This window comes from Azolla caroliniana, unplaced genomic scaffold (assembly GCF_043228905.1).
Source record: "Azolla caroliniana isolate FFs.n. ecotype wild unplaced genomic scaffold, voAzoCaro1.0.p SCAF_7, whole genome shotgun sequence".
Classification (NCBI taxonomy): Eukaryota; Viridiplantae; Streptophyta; class Polypodiopsida; order Salviniales; family Salviniaceae; genus Azolla; species Azolla caroliniana.
Window position 1 is genome coordinate 11,306,069 of NW_028230442.1, and position 18,522 is coordinate 11,324,590.

At 40.5% G+C, this 18,522-nt stretch overlaps 1 protein-coding gene across 2 annotated transcripts; it reads left to right on the forward strand.

Annotated features, from left to right (window-relative positions):
• The first annotated feature begins 4,265 nt into the window (after positions 1-4,265).
• On the forward strand, positions 4,266-7,603 carry LOC147861968 (sm-like protein LSM3A). Of its 2 annotated transcripts, none has more exons than XM_087322022.1 (3): positions 4,266-4,458; positions 4,716-4,811; positions 6,261-6,409. In XM_087322022.1, the coding sequence occupies exons 1-3, from the start codon at positions 4,324-4,326 to the stop codon at positions 6,312-6,314; spliced, it is 285 nt and encodes a 94-aa protein (XP_087178148.1). In that variant the 5' UTR covers positions 4,266-4,323; the 3' UTR covers positions 6,315-6,409. The 2 variants fall into 2 exon arrangements, with proteins under 2 accessions (XP_087178148.1, XP_087178147.1); XM_087322021.1 differs by lacking the exon at positions 6,261-6,409 and adding an exon at positions 7,300-7,603 and having other exon boundaries at positions 4,269-4,458.
• Positions 7,604-18,522: the final 10,919 nt, after the last annotated feature.

Genomic DNA, 18,522 nt, shown 5'->3' on the forward strand with positions numbered 1-18,522 from the left:
CAAACAGTTTTATGTTGCTACTCATTTTTCTGTTTTTCCACTCAAGAGGAGTGAAGAGAGAGCAGCCGTGAGAGAGAGATAGAGCGTGAGAGAGGAAGAGGTCGACGCCTCTGTGTATTTCCGCCGCCTGTGGCGAGGACAGCGAGCTCAAGGTCGTCGCCTTGCAGCTCGCCATTGTATACTTCTCTGTGCATAGTTTTGGTTCGGAGTCTTGTACTCCCGTGGTTTTTCCCGTATAGGGTTTTCCACGTTAATCCCTGTGTTATCGTGTCTTTCTCTGTATTTCCCATTTTCTGCAACAACGATTCGTGTGTTTCCTTGGTTGTGGCCGAGAGGTGAAGGTGAATCGGAGCGTCGATTCTCAACAGTATGTACAGATTGAGTATTACTTTGAATTGAATCTCTGTGTGTCTTATCTCTCTCTGTCTCTCCCGCGTATTGTGTATATTCTAAGCTCTCCATTGAACCTGCGTTTTTGTGTTAACGCAAGTTCAATGGAGAGCTTAGAATATACACAGTACGTGGGAGAGTCAGAGAGAGAAAGAGCACACAGAAACTCAATTCAAAATATTACTCAATCTGTACATCGTATGTGTTCAGTGAACAGTTTTATACAAGTCCATACAGACTAACAGAAGTACGGTGTACTTCAATGCTCACACAAGTGTCTGACACTAACTACGAGACATTTAACTACCTAGTAGCCTAGGCTGTTATTAAGCTTCCGGTTACTGCTGGATCCGGCTAACCGGCTCCCCAGCTCACCGACTCACTTGCTCACTAGCTCACCGATCCGGCTCATCCTTCTAGATGCCGATCCGGCTCAGGCTTATTTAACCAATCCGGATTCGGTTGAGCTTGCCACTCAACAATCTACATTGCCGAACTTGAGGGAGAGTACATGTACGAACTTGAGGGGGAGTACAGGCGACATGGAAGCAATACACAACGAGTACACAACACAACCGACTACACAAGTCGAAGTACGAACCGAACAACCTTCTTGATAGATAGAAGTTGTGCTCGAAGGGGCGTGTTGAGAGTCGAACACAACTTCCCTTAGATAGGTTTCACACTAGCTCATGGACATGTTGGGCTAGTTTTGTAAATAATACAAAGGGCACTTGCCCTAGCTTAGTTGGTATATAAACCAACACATTGTAACTTAGTTGTTGTTGGATGTTTTATGTTTTGATATAATTTTGGTTAATATACGGTTTGTCCATTTCTGCGTAAGAGCTCTCTCTCTCTCTCTATCTTGACACACACACACACACACACTCATCTTCCGTTGCATTACAACCACTCTTGTCTCCTCATTTCTTTACACTTGTAAACCTTGCTCTCGTTGTTAATACATTATCAAATTCTTCTTACCCCTCTCATTTCTCTCATATATTTCGCTTCTCATTCTCTTCTTCATTTTAAAACGATCACGTCTGAACATATATTTCGCTATTTACAAATATGACCTCAATGGTCACGTCTAAACATATTTACAAATATGTTCCTAATTGTTGGTTCATACTAGATCCGACCGGACTCGTTCCGGATCTATTCGATCCAGTATCCGGATACCTTTTGAATCCATCTGGTTCGGTTCCTCCTTTCGTCTCGTCTTATTCGGTTCTCATCCAGATCCCATCCGGAGGGACCTGTTTCTCAACATTTATTGTTGTCCTCATACTATTGGTGTCTCCAAAGTTGGCTTGGAATTCTTTTATAAATCCTTCAAAATCTTCTAACAATGGCGAGTGCTTCTCCAGGAGTGGTGCAAACCATGCTAATGCATTATCAATTAACAAGGTACCAACTAGTCCCACGCGAGCAACATCAATTGAGTAACGACTAGGATGTAATTTAATCACAAGCCATACCTAATTTAAAAATCCACGAAATTGAGACCTTGTACCATCAAACTTGGCTGGCCGGCTAATGTTTGGTTCTTTTAGTGAGGTTTGAACTTCCGCCGCTTAACGTTCCAATAGAATAGTCTCCAATTGATGCACCCGTTGAGATAACTCTTCATATTGTTGTACTTTCTCAACACTTACTTGTTGTGGATCTCCAAGTAGTCTTTGATATTCTTGCTCCAATGGCATAAATTTGGTTGTTAGCATGTCGAGCTCGGAGAGAACGCGCATATAGTCATGCTTGTTCACGGACCCCATAGTTACGACTCATGAGAGAAAACAGCTAGATTACTTGAATAAGTAAGAGAAGAAAAAGAAGAAGTTGGAGAAGAAGAAAAGAGGATTTCGTTCAAATTGTCGTGACTTGAGAGTAAGAGAGAGAGAGAAATATGAAAAAATATGATGATAAAAGGTAGAGAGAGAGAGAGAGCGAGAGAACACTAGAAATGCAAAGGAGTTTATATTATAAGAAAACAAGGGTAACAAAGAGTAGGCTATGGGGCTGAAGACTGGTGTTGAACCAAATGACTTCGTATGAATTAGTAGACACCTATTTATAGGTCCTTATGGAGTATTCTAGAATGTTCTAGAGTATTTTAGATATTTAGGCTAATCATGGAATATTCTAGAATGTTCTAGAATACTCTAAATATCTTACAATAATTAAAAATAATATAATTATTTTGACTATACATATTATATATCATTGTATATGTTACCATAATGGTTCAAGGTTTGACATATATATCAAGAGCTTGTGGGTTTGAATCTTTGTAAGCCAACATGTATATAATCATGACACATATAATGCAATATTAAAATTAAAAAACCCAAGCCAAACCAAACCAAATAGTAACATTTAAAAACAAACCAAACTGCTTATTTATCGTCGAACCAATAAACCGTTAAGCCACGGTTTAACGGTTCGGTTCAAGCCGAAACTAGGCCCATTGCTAGTAATATGAATACAGCCATTATATGTCTATATTCAACACCGGCTCTGTCGTAGTGTTTCATTTCGGTGTCGATTTGTACTTTTAAGCTCTCTTCTGTTGCGGAGAAGAAAACCAAACCTCTGAAGTAGGTAAATAGTTTGGGAGTCGAAGAAGCTGCCGAAAAAGAATACCAATAAGAAACCCAAAAGGGAGAAGAACTAAGTAAGATATAGACGTAAGTAGGTAAATAGTTCGGAAGTTGAAGAAGGCGCTGAAGAAGAATACTAATAAGAAACCCTAAAGGGAGAAGAACTACGAAGACTAGTCACAAAGAAGATGGAAAATAAACCCTAAAATCTCAAGCAGGTTGAGGAGAAGAAGAAGAAGAAGAAAGTAAACCATAATGGTGCACTCTCGAAACACAAAATGAGCGACCACAAAGAAGAGGGAAAACATAATGCTATGCTCCAAAACTCCAAGTGAGTGACCTCTTTTATTGTATGCCTCAAACCCAAATTTGGGCGACCCGAATTAAGCTGTCTTCTCCTCTTTTTAATGAGAAAAGAGGCGATTAATTTCGGCCGATATTTTTAAATATATATACATATAATGGTTGGTGTGGAGGTGAGTGGACCTTCCCTTCTCCTTTTTCTTTTTTATCTTTGCCTACACCAAAATCACAACAACCGTTGTTCCAAGATAAGGTAGAGTTATGTCATCTAGTATTATACTTGAGAGGGTCGTTGACCTTGCCATATCACAACATACATACTAATGAAGTAGTGGAGATAACAAGGTTTGTATAATCTATCTAGTGTCTTGTTTTAATGAAGACACATTTATTAGCGTTGCCTATATGATTAGTTTTCCCGATTTGAGAGAGAGAGAGATGTACATAGTCAATGTTGGGCAAAGTCTCTAGCCTCTACCGGAAATTTTCCCGCTTCTTATGAACCTAACCAGAATTTTAAAATTTCAGCCGGCCACATTCCTACTACTGACAATGTCAACCGGAACATGTTGAATTATTATTTTTAGCTGTATACATAATGCAATATACATGCGTCCTTGTGATTTATTCTTGTCTATTCTCATCATCTTTTTTGTGCTAGGACAGTTTGTTGTACATAATTCCCTCCCATTTTTCAACCTATTATGTTTATCACGATAGCCCCTTGATGATGATGAAGAAGAGCAAGTCTCTTTACACACCTAGTTCGTTTACATCTTCACAACTTCATCATGTTCACCCACTAAAAGAGAAGCACAAAGATTCAAGCCCTCTTCTCCAATGCATATACATAATATACTTTCCATTGGCCAAGCCCAATAATGTCTCATCAAGAGGAATCAAGAGGAAGGAGGAAGAAGCGGGAGGAAGGAAGGAAGGAAAGTGTTTAGCTAGCGGGCGGGAGTGGAAGGAAAGGAAGGAGAGCGAGCGAGAGAGAGAGAGAGAGAGAGAGAGAGAGAGAGAGATGTCTTCTGCGGCGGCGCCCACACAAGAAGAAGACAGTGCTGTGAAGGAGCCCCTCGATCTCATCAGGCTCAGCCTTGACGAAAGGATCTATGTCAAACTTCGTTCAGACAGAGAGCTCAGAGGAAAACTCCACGTAACTGTTTCTAAAACCCTTTAAACTTTAATAATAATAATAATAATAATAATAATAATAATAATATAAAGAAAAACTCTAAACTTTTAAGTCCCCCAGACCTAAAATCCTCGGAAACCTAAAATCCAAGTCGCTATAATTACTTCAACCCCTTACAACAGGAAATCCCTGCCTCAAACTTCAATCTCAAACTTGAATATTTCTTTCTTTTTCGCCTGGCAAACTTATATCGTTTCGTGTTTCCATGATGAATCTAGGCTTATGATCAGCACCTCAATATGATTCTCGGAGATGCTGAGGAAATAATCACCTCTGTCGAAATCGATGATGAAACTTATGAGGAGATTGTTAGGGTAACGATTTGCTTTGCTTGTTCTGCTTTTACTCTATTTTTACTTGGTAAACTCGAACCTAGAAGACAATTAGGTGCTGTAATTGTAGTGGATTTGCAAACAAAAATGAGGACACAAAAGCATTGTCTGTGTTTTTCATATTGCATTGTTAGGGAGGTCTTAAATAACAAGAAATTTCTGCGTCATAGCTAGTAAAGAGTTAAAACGTTCAGGTGGCATTGATAGGAAGGTCATATCATAAACAATAACAACAAGTTTTAGCCTCATAACTAAAGAATCACATGGTTTAATTTCAGTGTGTTTGCATAAAAAAGTGTAGGTGGGGTTACCATGGCAATGAAGAAGTGTTATCTAGAACTTCATATCTAGGGAAAAAACAGATGGTGTTATTTCAGAAAGTGATGATAAAAACCCTGCCAGGGTTGGGTTCATATGATATTGCTAGGCAGTTCATCAACGAATTTGTATATAGAAATGAATTAGAGCGTGTAGTTTAAGTGTATGGTTATACAAAGTGGGCGTAAGAACCCTAGATTGGATTCATATGACATTTCTAGGAAGTTCATCAGACCTTCATATCAGATGGTATAATTTAAGTGCGTACTCCTATAAAGTGGTGATAAAACTCGAGGTTGGGTTTCTATGTCATTGCTAGAAATGCTCATCATCAACTTTATGTCTAGAAATGAATTGGATTGTGCAATTTAAGTGTGTATATATATTTATACAGTGTGGCGATAGAAAACCTAAGATGAAAATTTTAAGCATTCTATCAACAATAGCATCTTTCAAACATTTTAATGGTTTTATGCATTTTGGAATTACCGAGTATGGGTACATTTTGGGTTGAGACCTAATATTATGATTTTCTTTTGGTGAGATGAAGCGTATCTGGCACAAGATTCACCTCTCAGTAATACACTTCTATAGAATGCCCTGACAGAAGCAGAGTGTGTTGTCACTTTTCTAGTCTTAATGTATTAGCTTTAGCACCGTTAACACCAAAAAAGTCAACATTTAAACTGCAGGCTGATAATCCCACCTGGTTGCATTTCATAATGTTTTAGGGAAGCTGGAAGGAAAGTGGACTTTTTCTTTCGTACTTGTGTATATTTCTAAAACTGCCTGTTGTGCTAAATGAGCTCATGCACTAATATGTGAACCCATAATTATATCCGGAACTTGATGGACACTACTACTTGTTTCTGATGTTTAATATTCTTTTCTTACTTTCTAGGCAAAACACCACAATGCCCATATTAATTAGCTGTGTACTTACTGGAATACGCCTAAGTTTTCAAAAACTAGCATAATTCCTCTGCATTGTACAAATACTACTTTGGAAGGTTTTTGAGAATATAAGGGCATCGTGTGTTTTCCCTTTATTTTTGTTTCTGCCACATTTCTCCCTTTGAAGATAGGTACTTGTGTTGCTATTTTCTATTTTAGGGGCTCCAAGAAATTGCCACACCTCCCCTAAATCCCAGGTTAGTAACAGTTTGAAGGGGCAAAGCGTATAATGTGATGTTTTTTTTCACTCTTTTGACACAGGCAGAGACTTGGATCACGATAATTATAATTATTAATGTTCTATTTGCGCTCTTATTAATATTTATGAGTGCCGTCTAGGGATTGATGTCATTTCTATCTGCTGAGCCAGTTGTATCCATCTATCTTGTATTCGAACTATCTCGAAGCTTTTAAAATAGGTGCTATTCTTTTCACTTAACAGGGTATAAGATTGATTTAGAAATCCAAGCATAGAGCTTTTACGTCATGTTAAATCCAAAAGCTTGAGGCTGTTCACAAATTTACAATATTTACGGCTACTCAAGTTAAGCTATGACTGACTTGTCCTTAATTCGTCTGTATACGTCATATCTCAGATTCCTTTAGGACGCAGGAAGTGAAAACTTCATGATGTGTTTTTAGGATATATGTCATTCCAAACGTTAATGGGAAGTGCTATGCCTTTAATCGTTACAACCTATTTTTATGGTGCAGTAATGAAGCATCTAATTGTGATTTTAAAAAACTCATAAGTCATTGCCTTATATGTCATGCCAAACATCAGTGGGAAGTGCTACATCATTAATATTTAGAAACAATTCTTACTGGTGTTGGGATAAATCATTTAATTGAGATTTTAATAAGTTCATATGTCAACGACCATTTCCACAAGAGCGAACTTATACGTTGTATGTGTAGCTTAGCTTCAGTTAAATTATATGCAATTTGGCTCATGTTCTTTAATGCTGATAAATGTATAAATTACATCTCTCCAAAAGAATACATTCTATGGTGTCCATCCATGTGTTATTCAATGTTTTTGGTTGTATTGCACGTTCTTGCTGTATGGAGACATACTTGTTTAGATTTGTTTATGTTAATGTGAAAGACAGTAAAATATCTTCTCAGACTTGTATATGGAACAAATATATGGTTAAAAAAATCTCTTTTTATTTGTTTTTGTTTCTTTCTTTTCCAGACTAGCAAAAGACAAATACCTTTCCTGTTTGTTCGTGGAGATGGCGTGATTTTGGTGTCTCCTCCTCTTCGAACATCTTAATAGAATGCTAAATATCTTATGTTAAGGTCATTGGATATTCTAAGAAGAAATCATACACCAAAAGAACAAACATAATGATATTACCTGCACAAATTTCTGTCTTATTCAATTAAACCCTGTTTTTTAGCAAGGGTTTAGTTTGATCTTATTGCTATCATTTTGGTATAGCATTTGGTTTTTTATCTACTAATCAATACCATGCTTGTAGCGTGAATCTTTCCTTTGTCATTGGTAATTGTGTTCATTGTCTTTAGTACACAAAATTCAATTATTGGTTTTGAAATTGTTTTTTGCCTTCGTTTCATTAGTTGGTTCAACAATATTTAATTCTAAGCATGTTTCAATTTTGATGTTTTCATTGTGTTGCTCACTCAAACTGCATAATGTTCTGACCAAGCATAAGTTTGAATGTGCTGTAGTGTATTTTAGGATAGGAGTAGATGTTAAGGATTATGCTAATATGCACGTATGTATGTTACTCTTCTTTGCTTCTCTCTCACACACACTCAGTTTTCTTTAGCCATAACTTGTTCATATGAGATTTATTTTTCAACAAGCTTGAATTGAAGCCCAAAATAACATCTATAATATGATCTAGGAGAGTTCTATAGTCAAATAAATGTGTACAGATTTCGGAACTCTATTTCTTGAAGGGTTTGATTGTACAAGTCTTGGACTGTGATTGATAATGAGCCAATAGTGGGAAAGATTTTTGACATTAATGCAACGAATTTAGTCACAATGGAGACAATGCTTTTGAACAATTTGATTTCCCCATAACTAGCCATAAACAAACAAGGTGAAGAGGTTAGGGCCCTTACAAGGGAGGATACAAACTACAAATGATTGTTGTTGAAAATAAGAGTTGGCAATTGCTAAGCACATGCATGAACTAGGCCGTTATTGTTTGGTGGTTTGGCGGCTCAATCAGGCTTGAGCCTCGTGAACCAGTTTGAGCCTAGTTTAGTTTGGGTTGAGTCGAAATTGGTTATGTCGAAACCAAATTGCTGCCCATTCCTAGTTGAAAATGAGTCTTAAGAAAACAGTTGCAAAACTTGAAGATAAGGTTAGAGATTCTATGTAAATCTTCAAGAAAAAATGAACACAATAAGATGGCATATGATTGAAACGAGAAATGTATGCACAACAAAGTTGTGGGCCAATGTATGGGTTGGTGATGTTATCTCTCTTATTAATTATGCCTTTGATGAATTAAGGAACAAACATAGGAAGGATCAATGTCTAAGAATTGGAAGAATGTGAACAAAGATTAAAGAACATTGTCATTTATGGGGTGTTAAAGAGGAGAATATGGAAACATCCATATACCTTGAAAAGGTCATTGGATAACTCTTTAGTATGCATCATTACTTGTTCTGAAGTGAATGTGTATGGGGCACTTAGAGTTGGAAAACATTGTGTTACTCATTCAAAAGAATGCCCTATTATATATACAATGGTCAACAATATAAAATGAATGACCATACTCGAACATTGTTGAGTGTACCTCAAGTAAATAATGCTTTATGAAGGAAGATCATACTTTCTCTCAACAAAATCCCTAAGTTGTGGCGTGATGAGCATAGTGGGAGAAAAGTGTTTGAATGGAAGTTTGTGGAAGGTTAATGGTTTGGTTGAAGAATAAGACGTGTGATGAGATGAAAATCAAAATAGCAATTGAAGGTAGCTAGAGTGACAGACAATAAGATTAAGGGTTTGACACTTGGTAGGACCTTTGAAGGTTAGTATGTGAGTTGAGAAAGTGATGAACATGGAATGGATATGTTCATATTCGTACACAGATTGCTAGCACTAGGACATGCAAAAAACCGACGTAGTGATACATGTTAAAGGAGGCACTACTATTTTTTTGTTTGGTAAAGGAGCTCCACAATGCTATAAAATAGGCGAGAGAGCTTATTTGAAGGAGCGGGAGTTGGATTTGAGATGAAAGATTTAATGGAATTTGGATCGACATTTTGAAAGAGATCCCAAGCTTTGTCAATGAAAGGATTGTTGTGATGTAGTGAATGAAGAGGGTTAGTCAACCTAAGGCGACAAAAGGTGATATGGTTGTCGATTGTAGGTTTCTTGTTATGAATATGTAATAAAACTTCAAACTCATGATAGAAAATGTGCAACAAAAAAAGGAATTACAAGTGAATACTAAGAGAAATCTTTACAACATAAGGAATTAAATCAAAGGGTTCACCCACTTGAAGTGGCATTAGTAACTTTGCAACAAAAAGATTTGCGAGCACCAAGTTCGCCAAAAGAACCTAAGATAAGTCTCCGAACCAAGTTTAAGGTAGTCAATCACCATTTCGAGGATTTCTGAACCAAGTGCATTTAGTATTACAACTCCATCCCACTTGATATCCAACTTATTCCGAATGAATAGAGTTGGTTGGGACTCTATTAACTGGTACAATTCTAGCTTGGTTTGCATCTTACACGAGACAAGGTCCTCTGTTTTGGATAATTTGAATGAGTTTATTAAAGATTCTTAAGCTTGTTTTGGAGCTACACATAGTGTGAGACCTGCTATAAATAAGATTCGAAGGTTGCATGTGACATCCTTTATGAGGAAGAGGCATTGATGGATCAATTTCGATAAGGACTTTGTAATGATATGAAAGACCTACTTCTCCTCACATTTCATGAAGATCCTAAATCTTTTACTAAGGCGATTAATCAAGCTGTAGGATGTGACAACCATTTATTTGAGCAACGTTTCAAGCATCAACAATGGTCTCAACCTAGATCAGAACAACATATGCATCAATGATTGTGTTGTCACAAAATTACAATGTGCATGTGAACTTGAGTGGGGACAAGTGGGGTTTTGAACTAGAGTGGATGGGATTTACCGAGTTGTTGATGTCAAAATGCTCGAAAGATATCCTTTTCACACATGTTTTCTTTATGGAATCTAAGTTTATTTATTTGGTATTCTCGGATGAGTGTTTTGCATGACTATATGTATGTGGTTGTGCACATATATTTATATGGGAAAAGTACCAGGGTACCCCTGGAAGTTTGTCTATTTACCAGAATGCCCCTGGAAGTTCCAAATTTACCAAACTACCCCTATGTCCAAACAATTACACTTTATAAAGTAATTATACACTCAAATCTTTGGTAAATAGGGCTAGTTTGGGTCTATTTCTTCCTTCTTTGGTAAATAGGGCTTGTAGATTTGAGTGTATAATTAGTTTATAAAGTGTAATTTTTTGGACATAGGGGTAGTTTGGTAAACTTGGAACTTCCAGGGGCATTATGGTAAATAGACAAACTTCCAGGGGCATTATGGTAAATAGACAAACTTCCAGGGGTATCCTGGTACTTTTCCCTATTTATATTATGTGACTATATATGAGTAAGAGCATTCTATGTAGGTATGTTACAAGTATGCATATGGGTGTGTGTAAATAGATATGTAAGGAATATATAAATCAAGGGAACGTAAATTCATGCTTGTAAGAGAATACGTGCCGAAGCGTTATGTGTGAACACAACCCGCTCGGCCGGACAACAAAAGACAGTCAACAGTTAGGAATACACGGTAGGAGAGAGAGACTGAGACTGAGTGAGTAGACACAATATTTCTATTATAAAAAAGATTCAGTTCCTTACATAGTGCTTATGTGCACTTTATATATACAGTCAACAGTTAGGAATACACAGAGTAGGAGAGAGAGACAGAAACTGAGTGAGTAGACACAATATTTCTATTATAAAAAAGATTCAGTTCCTTACATAGTGCTTATGTGCACTTTATATATACAAACCCATTTGTAAATGTTGTTAAGAAGTACTGACATGTACTTCGATGCTCTTAAAAGAGCATCTAACACTATTTGCCAACGTTGGAACTATTTAATAAAATAGGTCTACTCGACACGTGTGACATTTCGGACGGCTTCCACAGCCGTTCTGTCAGCTTAAGTGGGCCTACCCAACCGGATCGATTCCGGTTTGGCCCACTTGCTTGTCCAACCGGTTCTGCCGATGTTGAGCTCGCTCGCTCAACACTCCCCCTCAAGCTCAACTTGAGGTCGGTCCGCCGTGTCAAATGTAGCCGGTCCTTGCAACCACTCCTCCTGGCATCGTCCCGCCTGGCTTGTTGTCGAGGAAATCCTCACGTGTTCATGAAATGAAGCGGGACCACCGGGGTCCTGGATCAGAAGGATTCGAAGTTTGTACTAGCTTTAGCGAGAAAGTATTTAAGCTAGATTGAGAGAGATTGAGAGACGGAGATTCCAATTCTGAGACAGATTGAGAGAGAGAGAAATTGAGCCCTTGACTTCAGTTTATAGAGACAAGATACATCACCAATAAGATAGCTTAGATCTTTTATTAGAAGTTTCTTCCTTACATTGCTTGCCTCCCTTACACAAGCCCAACTAGAGGCTTTTATAGGTCTCTCCATGCCAAAACCATGGGCTAAAACCACGATTTTGTGCACACGGTTTTTATATGTTTGTTTCCTATGGAAAACTGAATATGAAAAAAAAATGTACAAAATTTAAAGCATTTAGTAGTAGCTTTAGTGGTAAGTCAATTTATCTCTTATCTTGAAGGTGCAAGGTTCAAACCTTGCTTGCATCCCTCTGTATGCACTCAAATGTTATTAGGCTTTAGTCCTATTTTTATATTTACAAATGTTTGAGTGCACATCACACGTGCACATGTTTAACCTTACATCTAGCCTTTCTTTTCCAAATTACTCTCATTTCGTTCCTATTTACAACATGCGAGTGTACGTGTGTGACCAATTTCCCTTCTCGATTTTATATGTTCCTCACGATTTCCACACCGTTGCCGAAAATCTTCACGACATCGTGCTCCACATGCAGTTCGGTTCGGTGTCGAACGACCCCTCAGGTTCAACACATCTTGACTTGTTTGGTTCCGCGCACCTCGACCCTTACGGTCGGTTTGTCTGCTCGTCAAACCCCTCTTAGCTACCTCGATCCGTCTACTCCTTCATTTCGGTCTCGGATTCAGCCGCCCTCTCGTCTGTATGGCCTTCATATGATTCGGCTCTCCCGAATCAAACTCAACTGAATCGGCTGTCTCCGATTCGTCTTTTGTCTTGTCTGAATTGGTTGTCTCCAATTCACCTTCCTTTTGGCCTTTGACCACATCTACCCATGTCCTAGTCCTAGCCTTCTTCTTCTAGTCGACTCTATCCTTCTTGACTTTGCCGCTAATCTTGGCTTTCTCAACTCTCTCTCCCCTTGTTCGGGTGGTTCCGACTCTGGCTTGTTCTTTTGGCCACTCCCCCTGCATCCGTCCTCGGCTTCGTTAGCAGTCCCCAAATCAGATTCCACATTGGATTTGGCTTTTCGGACTTCATCTCTCTTCCTCTCGCTTTGGATTTCGCTACTTCTCCCCCTCAAGTTCAGCATGTTGGGGTGCTACAAGCCAAGCTCACTTGAAAAATGCTGCAACTTGTCTAGGCTGAGAGGCTTGGGGAAGATATTGTCTAGAAAGCAAAGGCAGAGAAGTTGGATATGTCGAAGATACCATATGCCTCTGCCATCAGAAGCTTAATGTACGCAATGGTGTGCGCCCAACCAGATATTGCATATGTTGTCGTAGTAGTCAGTCGGTTCATGAGCAATCCCGGAAAAGAGCACTAGAACGCGGTCAAGTGGATACTCCGGTATCTTAAAGGCACCTCGAGTATGTGCCTACGGTTTGGCTCCGGTAAACCCCAACTTGACGGATTCACGGAGTCGCATATGTCGGCTGATGCGGATACCAGCCGGTCTACATCCGGATACGTCATGACTTATGCAGGGGGAGTTGTATCATGGCAGCCGAGGCTACAGAAGTCCGTTGCACTGTCCACAATGGAAGTGAAGTACATGGTAGTTGTGGAAGCTGACAAGGAGATTATCTGGATGAAGGACTTCATCGGAGAGCTAGGGATCCGGTAGGAGGAATTCCGGCTCTACTACGACAGTCAAAGTGCCATCCACCTTGCGAAGAATGCGGCCTACCATTCCCGGACGAAGCACATCCAACGGAGGTATCACTGGATCCAGGAGAGAGTAGAAGATCAAGACTTCGTGCTGACGAAGATCCACACGAAGGAGAATGGATTGGATATGTTGACCAAGGTGTTGTCAGCTGACAAACTGGACACGTGCCAGAAACGGTGTCATGACGATTTTCGGCTATGGTGTGAAACCGAGTAAGACGAATAAACCAAGGATGTGCAACATTGCACATACACTTAGCAAATAAGCCTAAGGCCAGTGGCCCTTGAGTTCATACAGAGGGGTGCAAGCAAGGTTTGAACCTCACCTCTAAGATACAAGATGTTTGCCTTACCACTAGGACAACTATCATATAGTGTGAATTTTATGTATTTCCTTTTCATATACGAATTATAGAAGAAACAACCATAGAAAACCATGTGCACAAAACCATGGTTCTAAACCCATGGATTGTGCATGTCATAAGCAAAACCATGTCCCCAAAACAATGGTTCCAAACCCATGGTTTTGTGCATGAAGAGAGCTATAAAAACCCTAGTGGAGCTTGTGTAAAGGGGGGCTCAATATGTGCTATCACCAACACCACTATCATCAATATAATTATATTCGTCTTTATCTTCTTCATATTTTTCTACTTCTCAAGTGTACAATCTTTCTTCTTCTCGAGTGAACAAATTTCATCCAATCTTACATTGATCGTCATCTCTCCGATAATTCCGTGAACGTCCTCCCCAGTCCAAGACCCCGGTGGTCGCTCGAGTAGCACACGCATGCGCAAATCTTCACGACAACAGATCAGATTAACGAGGAATCCCATGCGGGAGTGAAGGGGGAGTTTGTTAGGAATTCGGGAATTCGGTCCCTCCGGATGGGATCTTGATGAGAGATGAGAACCGGAGGAGCCGGATTGGACGAGTCAGATGAAGGAACCGGATCCGGAAGGGTTCCGGATGAGACCCGGAAACCGGATCAAGTCAACCCGGATGGATCTGGTGCAAACCGGATCGAAGGACATATGTGTAAATATGTTTTATGGTTAGCCTATTGAGGTTATATTTGTAAATAGCCCAAAAGTCATATAAGTATAAATATGACTTAGGGCAATCACTTCATGATGGTTGTTGTGGGATGTTGTTGTATATTGTTGTGTATACACACACACACACACACACACACACACACACACACACACACATATATAGAGAGAGAGATACTGAACTAGTTTTTTGTTGTAACCGCCGGTTTGGTGAAGACATAGAGCTCGAGGTCGTTGCCTCTAAGTCTCACATTGTATTTCCTCCTCTCATAGTGATAGTTGGAGTCTATGGGCTCCCGTGGTTTTTTCCCATTTAGGGTTTTCCACGATAACATTTTGTGTCATCTCTGTTTTAGTTTGTTTTCTTCTATTGCTTGTTGAAGACTCGATCGTAGCCGAGCATTATTTCCGCACACTTCAACCCGTAATTCCCGCAACAGTTGTCAGAGCCATATAGCTACACAAGTTGCGACGGTGGCGCTTCTATACGCGGCTTTGGTGCTTGACAAGGCCACTATCGATTGCTTCTTGCTATTTCGTGCTACAACCGCACTGCCAAGAGAGAACATGAAACCTGATGTTGACCATCGATCCATGGTATCTCCGGCCCAGTTTGCATAAGTATAGCCGAGTAGTTGTTCAGCTATGCCATGCCAGTACACCAATCCTCGATCCTTTGTGCCGCTCACATATCGCAATAGTTGATGCACGCACTAAAGATGCTCGATAGCCGGTCTCTACATGAACTGACATATCATGCTGATCGAATAGCTAAGTTCAGGTTAAGTGATCGTTAAGTATATGAGGCTTCCGACAATTTGTTAGAACCGTTTCTCATTGCAGGCCGCTCCCGACTCGGGAGCAGCTTTAGGTTTCTGTCGAGAGGAGTGGAGACGAATCGACAGTCTTTCATCCCGAACTTATACAACATATTCAAAACATAATTTCGTTGGGTGAGTAAAATTCCATCAAGGGATTGGATCACTTCGATCCCGAGGAAGTAGTGAAAGTCCCCTAAATCCTTCATTTTGAATGCGCCTAACAACTAGGGCTTGATTTGGTTTATTTAAGCAAGGTTAGGGTCGGTGACGACAAGGTCGTCCACATACAACAATATATACACCAGACCCTTTGGAACTTTCTAGATGAACAAAGAGGAGTCAGATTTTGAGACCACAAACCCCATCTTGCGCAATCATTCCAAGCATGGGGGGCTTGCTTGAGGCCGTAAAGTGACTTCTTTAGTCGGCCCATTGCCAACTTGTTCATGTCTGACTGACATCTAGGGGGTTGGACCATAAATACCTATTCTTCAAGGTCACCTTGAAGAAACACGTTTTTGGAATCGATTTGGTGGAGATGTCACCCCCTCGCCGCTGCGACCGCCATCACCACACGAATTGTCGTCATCTTCACCACCGGTGCGAAGGTCTCTTTGTAGTTGATGTCATGGGTCTACGTGTATCCTTTGGCCACCAATCAGGCCTTGTACTGGTTGGTTGAACCATTGGCCTTGTACTTCACCTTGTACACTCATTTGCATTCGATCAATTTGCAATGTCAAGGAGGGTCAACCAAGTCCCATGTCTTGTTCACATCAAGTGCCGGCATTTCTTCCTACATGGATGATCGCCATTTGGCATCCTATGATGTTTTCACATAGCTCTTCGGCACGCGAACTTCTACCACTTTCGTCATGTACACATAGTGATGTGCCATGTATTCATTATACCCATACTGGATCACCGAGTTCTTGTGGCGAGTCGATCAACGTAACTTCTCATTCGCCGATTTCAAGGCCCTCATCGCCGCATACTACCTCAACTTGAGGTCCATTTTCGCTTCGGTTGATGTTGGATTCTCCCTAATCCGATGTATCTTTGTCTATGCCGTACTCCGGCATCTTCATCTTCCCCTTCTGTTTGCGAGTATACCGTCTCTTTGGTTTCTTGCGCAAGGAGTGCACGACGGAGTTGTCACTCTTCACCGGCTCTTCATTCAGCCGGTCATTCTGACTTAGCTCTTCATTTGGGCCACTCAACCGGAATGAAATTGGACTCTCTTCCAAAGTGTCAAAATCGTCTTCTTCTTCTTAGATCATCTCGGCCTCACAAGCCTCATCCTCAATAATCGGAACGGTGTCGGGGGTTGTGTTGTTGGTGTGGGGGTGTTGAAGCCATCCTCCCAAGGGGGTTACAATAGTGAGAGACGACAAATAGGAAATGGCACGAATGTGAGAGGGGAAAAAAGGTTATCTCATTACATATCCCATAGGGGGGTTTATATAATACATCTAATGGAATGGTTACATGACCATTATAAATAAGACCGTTACACATTCTTGTACACATGCACATAATTGTGCATGTGTCCATACACATACTCACCCTCACACACTCATTTACTTTACACATACACATCATTACACATACCCTTATTCCTCCCCGTATATTCTTACGGGTAACACATGGCATGCCTGTGGGACAGTGCATTGCATGGTGAACCCACTCGCCATGGCAACTCTTCTCGACCAGAACTCCATCGGTCGTCTCAACGGTCGGAAATCCCTCGACCGGATCACTGCTCTATGATCGATAACTTCGATCGGAGCTTTGCTTGACTTGAACCTTCTCGTTTGGTCAGCACAAGTCGCGATTGTATGATACACCAATCGGCTAGTTCAATGTGGCATGGACCGTGAAATCGTGTTGTGCATTTGTGTATTCTTTTTTCCATCATGTGAGTTGTGTTTTCGAAATTTTACGTCCTACCCCTCAATTTTTTTTCTAAAATTATATTAAGTACCCTCCAGTTTTACAAATCTCGTGTCCTGGCTTTCCAAAATTTGCTTGCGTGCCCTTGACTTTCTGAAATTTCGTATTGTGCCCTTGTGCTTTTGCAATTTTGTCATCTACCCTCGAGCTTTTGAAATTCAAGTGTGTGCCCTCGAGTTCTTGTAATTTTCTTCTCTTCCCCTTTCTCTTTTCTCTTTTCAATTCTTCAATTCATATTCCAACCTTTCGATTCTACCGGATGGTGGTGGCGGCTATTACGGCGATGGCGGTGATTGCGGCGGCGGCAATGATGGCGGCGACAACAACGATGGCGACAACAACGACGATTGCAGTGGCGCCGGTAACGATGGCGGCGGAGATTGTTTAGACAATTCGCATCTCCGCGATGGATATCAGACCATGTATTTCGATATTACTTAGGCCTCTTCCAACTGGTCTATCTCCATTCATGCTTACTCCGAGAATTCTGCCCTCCTCATTCACGCCATCTAGCTTGTTGAGGGCCTCACTCTTCCAGAAGTCATCTGCGAACTACGCCTTGACTCAACATACAGTGCAGGTTCATTACCAATTATGCGTGCAGAATCTTGATGCCCTCTCATATCGCCTAGTTCATGGTAAGAAGAGCCCAGGTGTGAGAACCCTCCCATCTCCACCGAATTCATTATATGCAGGTGGAGAACATGTGTCCTTGGAGGAGCTACAGGTGCCGAACTCATGCCTTCATTCGGATATCTATCAGCTTTTTGATCTGCTATATACTTCGTTGATGTGTATCTTGATCTATTTTGCGAATTGATCCTTTCAGAAGGCCTCTCAAATGGAAGTTGACTATGTTCATACATCATATCTTCAAAAGAGTCTACACCTTGACCTGGACGGCTGATCAAGATGGGGTTCTGTAGTAAGCAGAGGAAGAATCAGAGAAGACTGAGTAGTATCAGGCCGATGCAGGATCAAGGATGTTGTATCCATCTTCTCTCATTTCTTCTTCCTCCTCTACGGACAACTATCTTCTTCTTGGCTTCTCTTCTGCCTTCTTTCTTCTTCCTCCTTACCTCTCCTACTTCTGTTCTTCTCTTCTCTTGGCGTTTCGGGGAAGAAGCGCAACTTTCCCTCTCCTTTTGCCTCCTTAGCGCTGGGCTATTGGTATGCCGCTCGTCTCATCAGTGAAGGTCTCATCGCCTCTATCGAAATGTTCAGGACCTTCTTCATTCTTGTGAGCACAAGGAAATTCATCGCTGAAGCCGGTACCATGACCTCCGACATAGCCAAAGGTGGAGTTGCAGTGTGTTGTCTT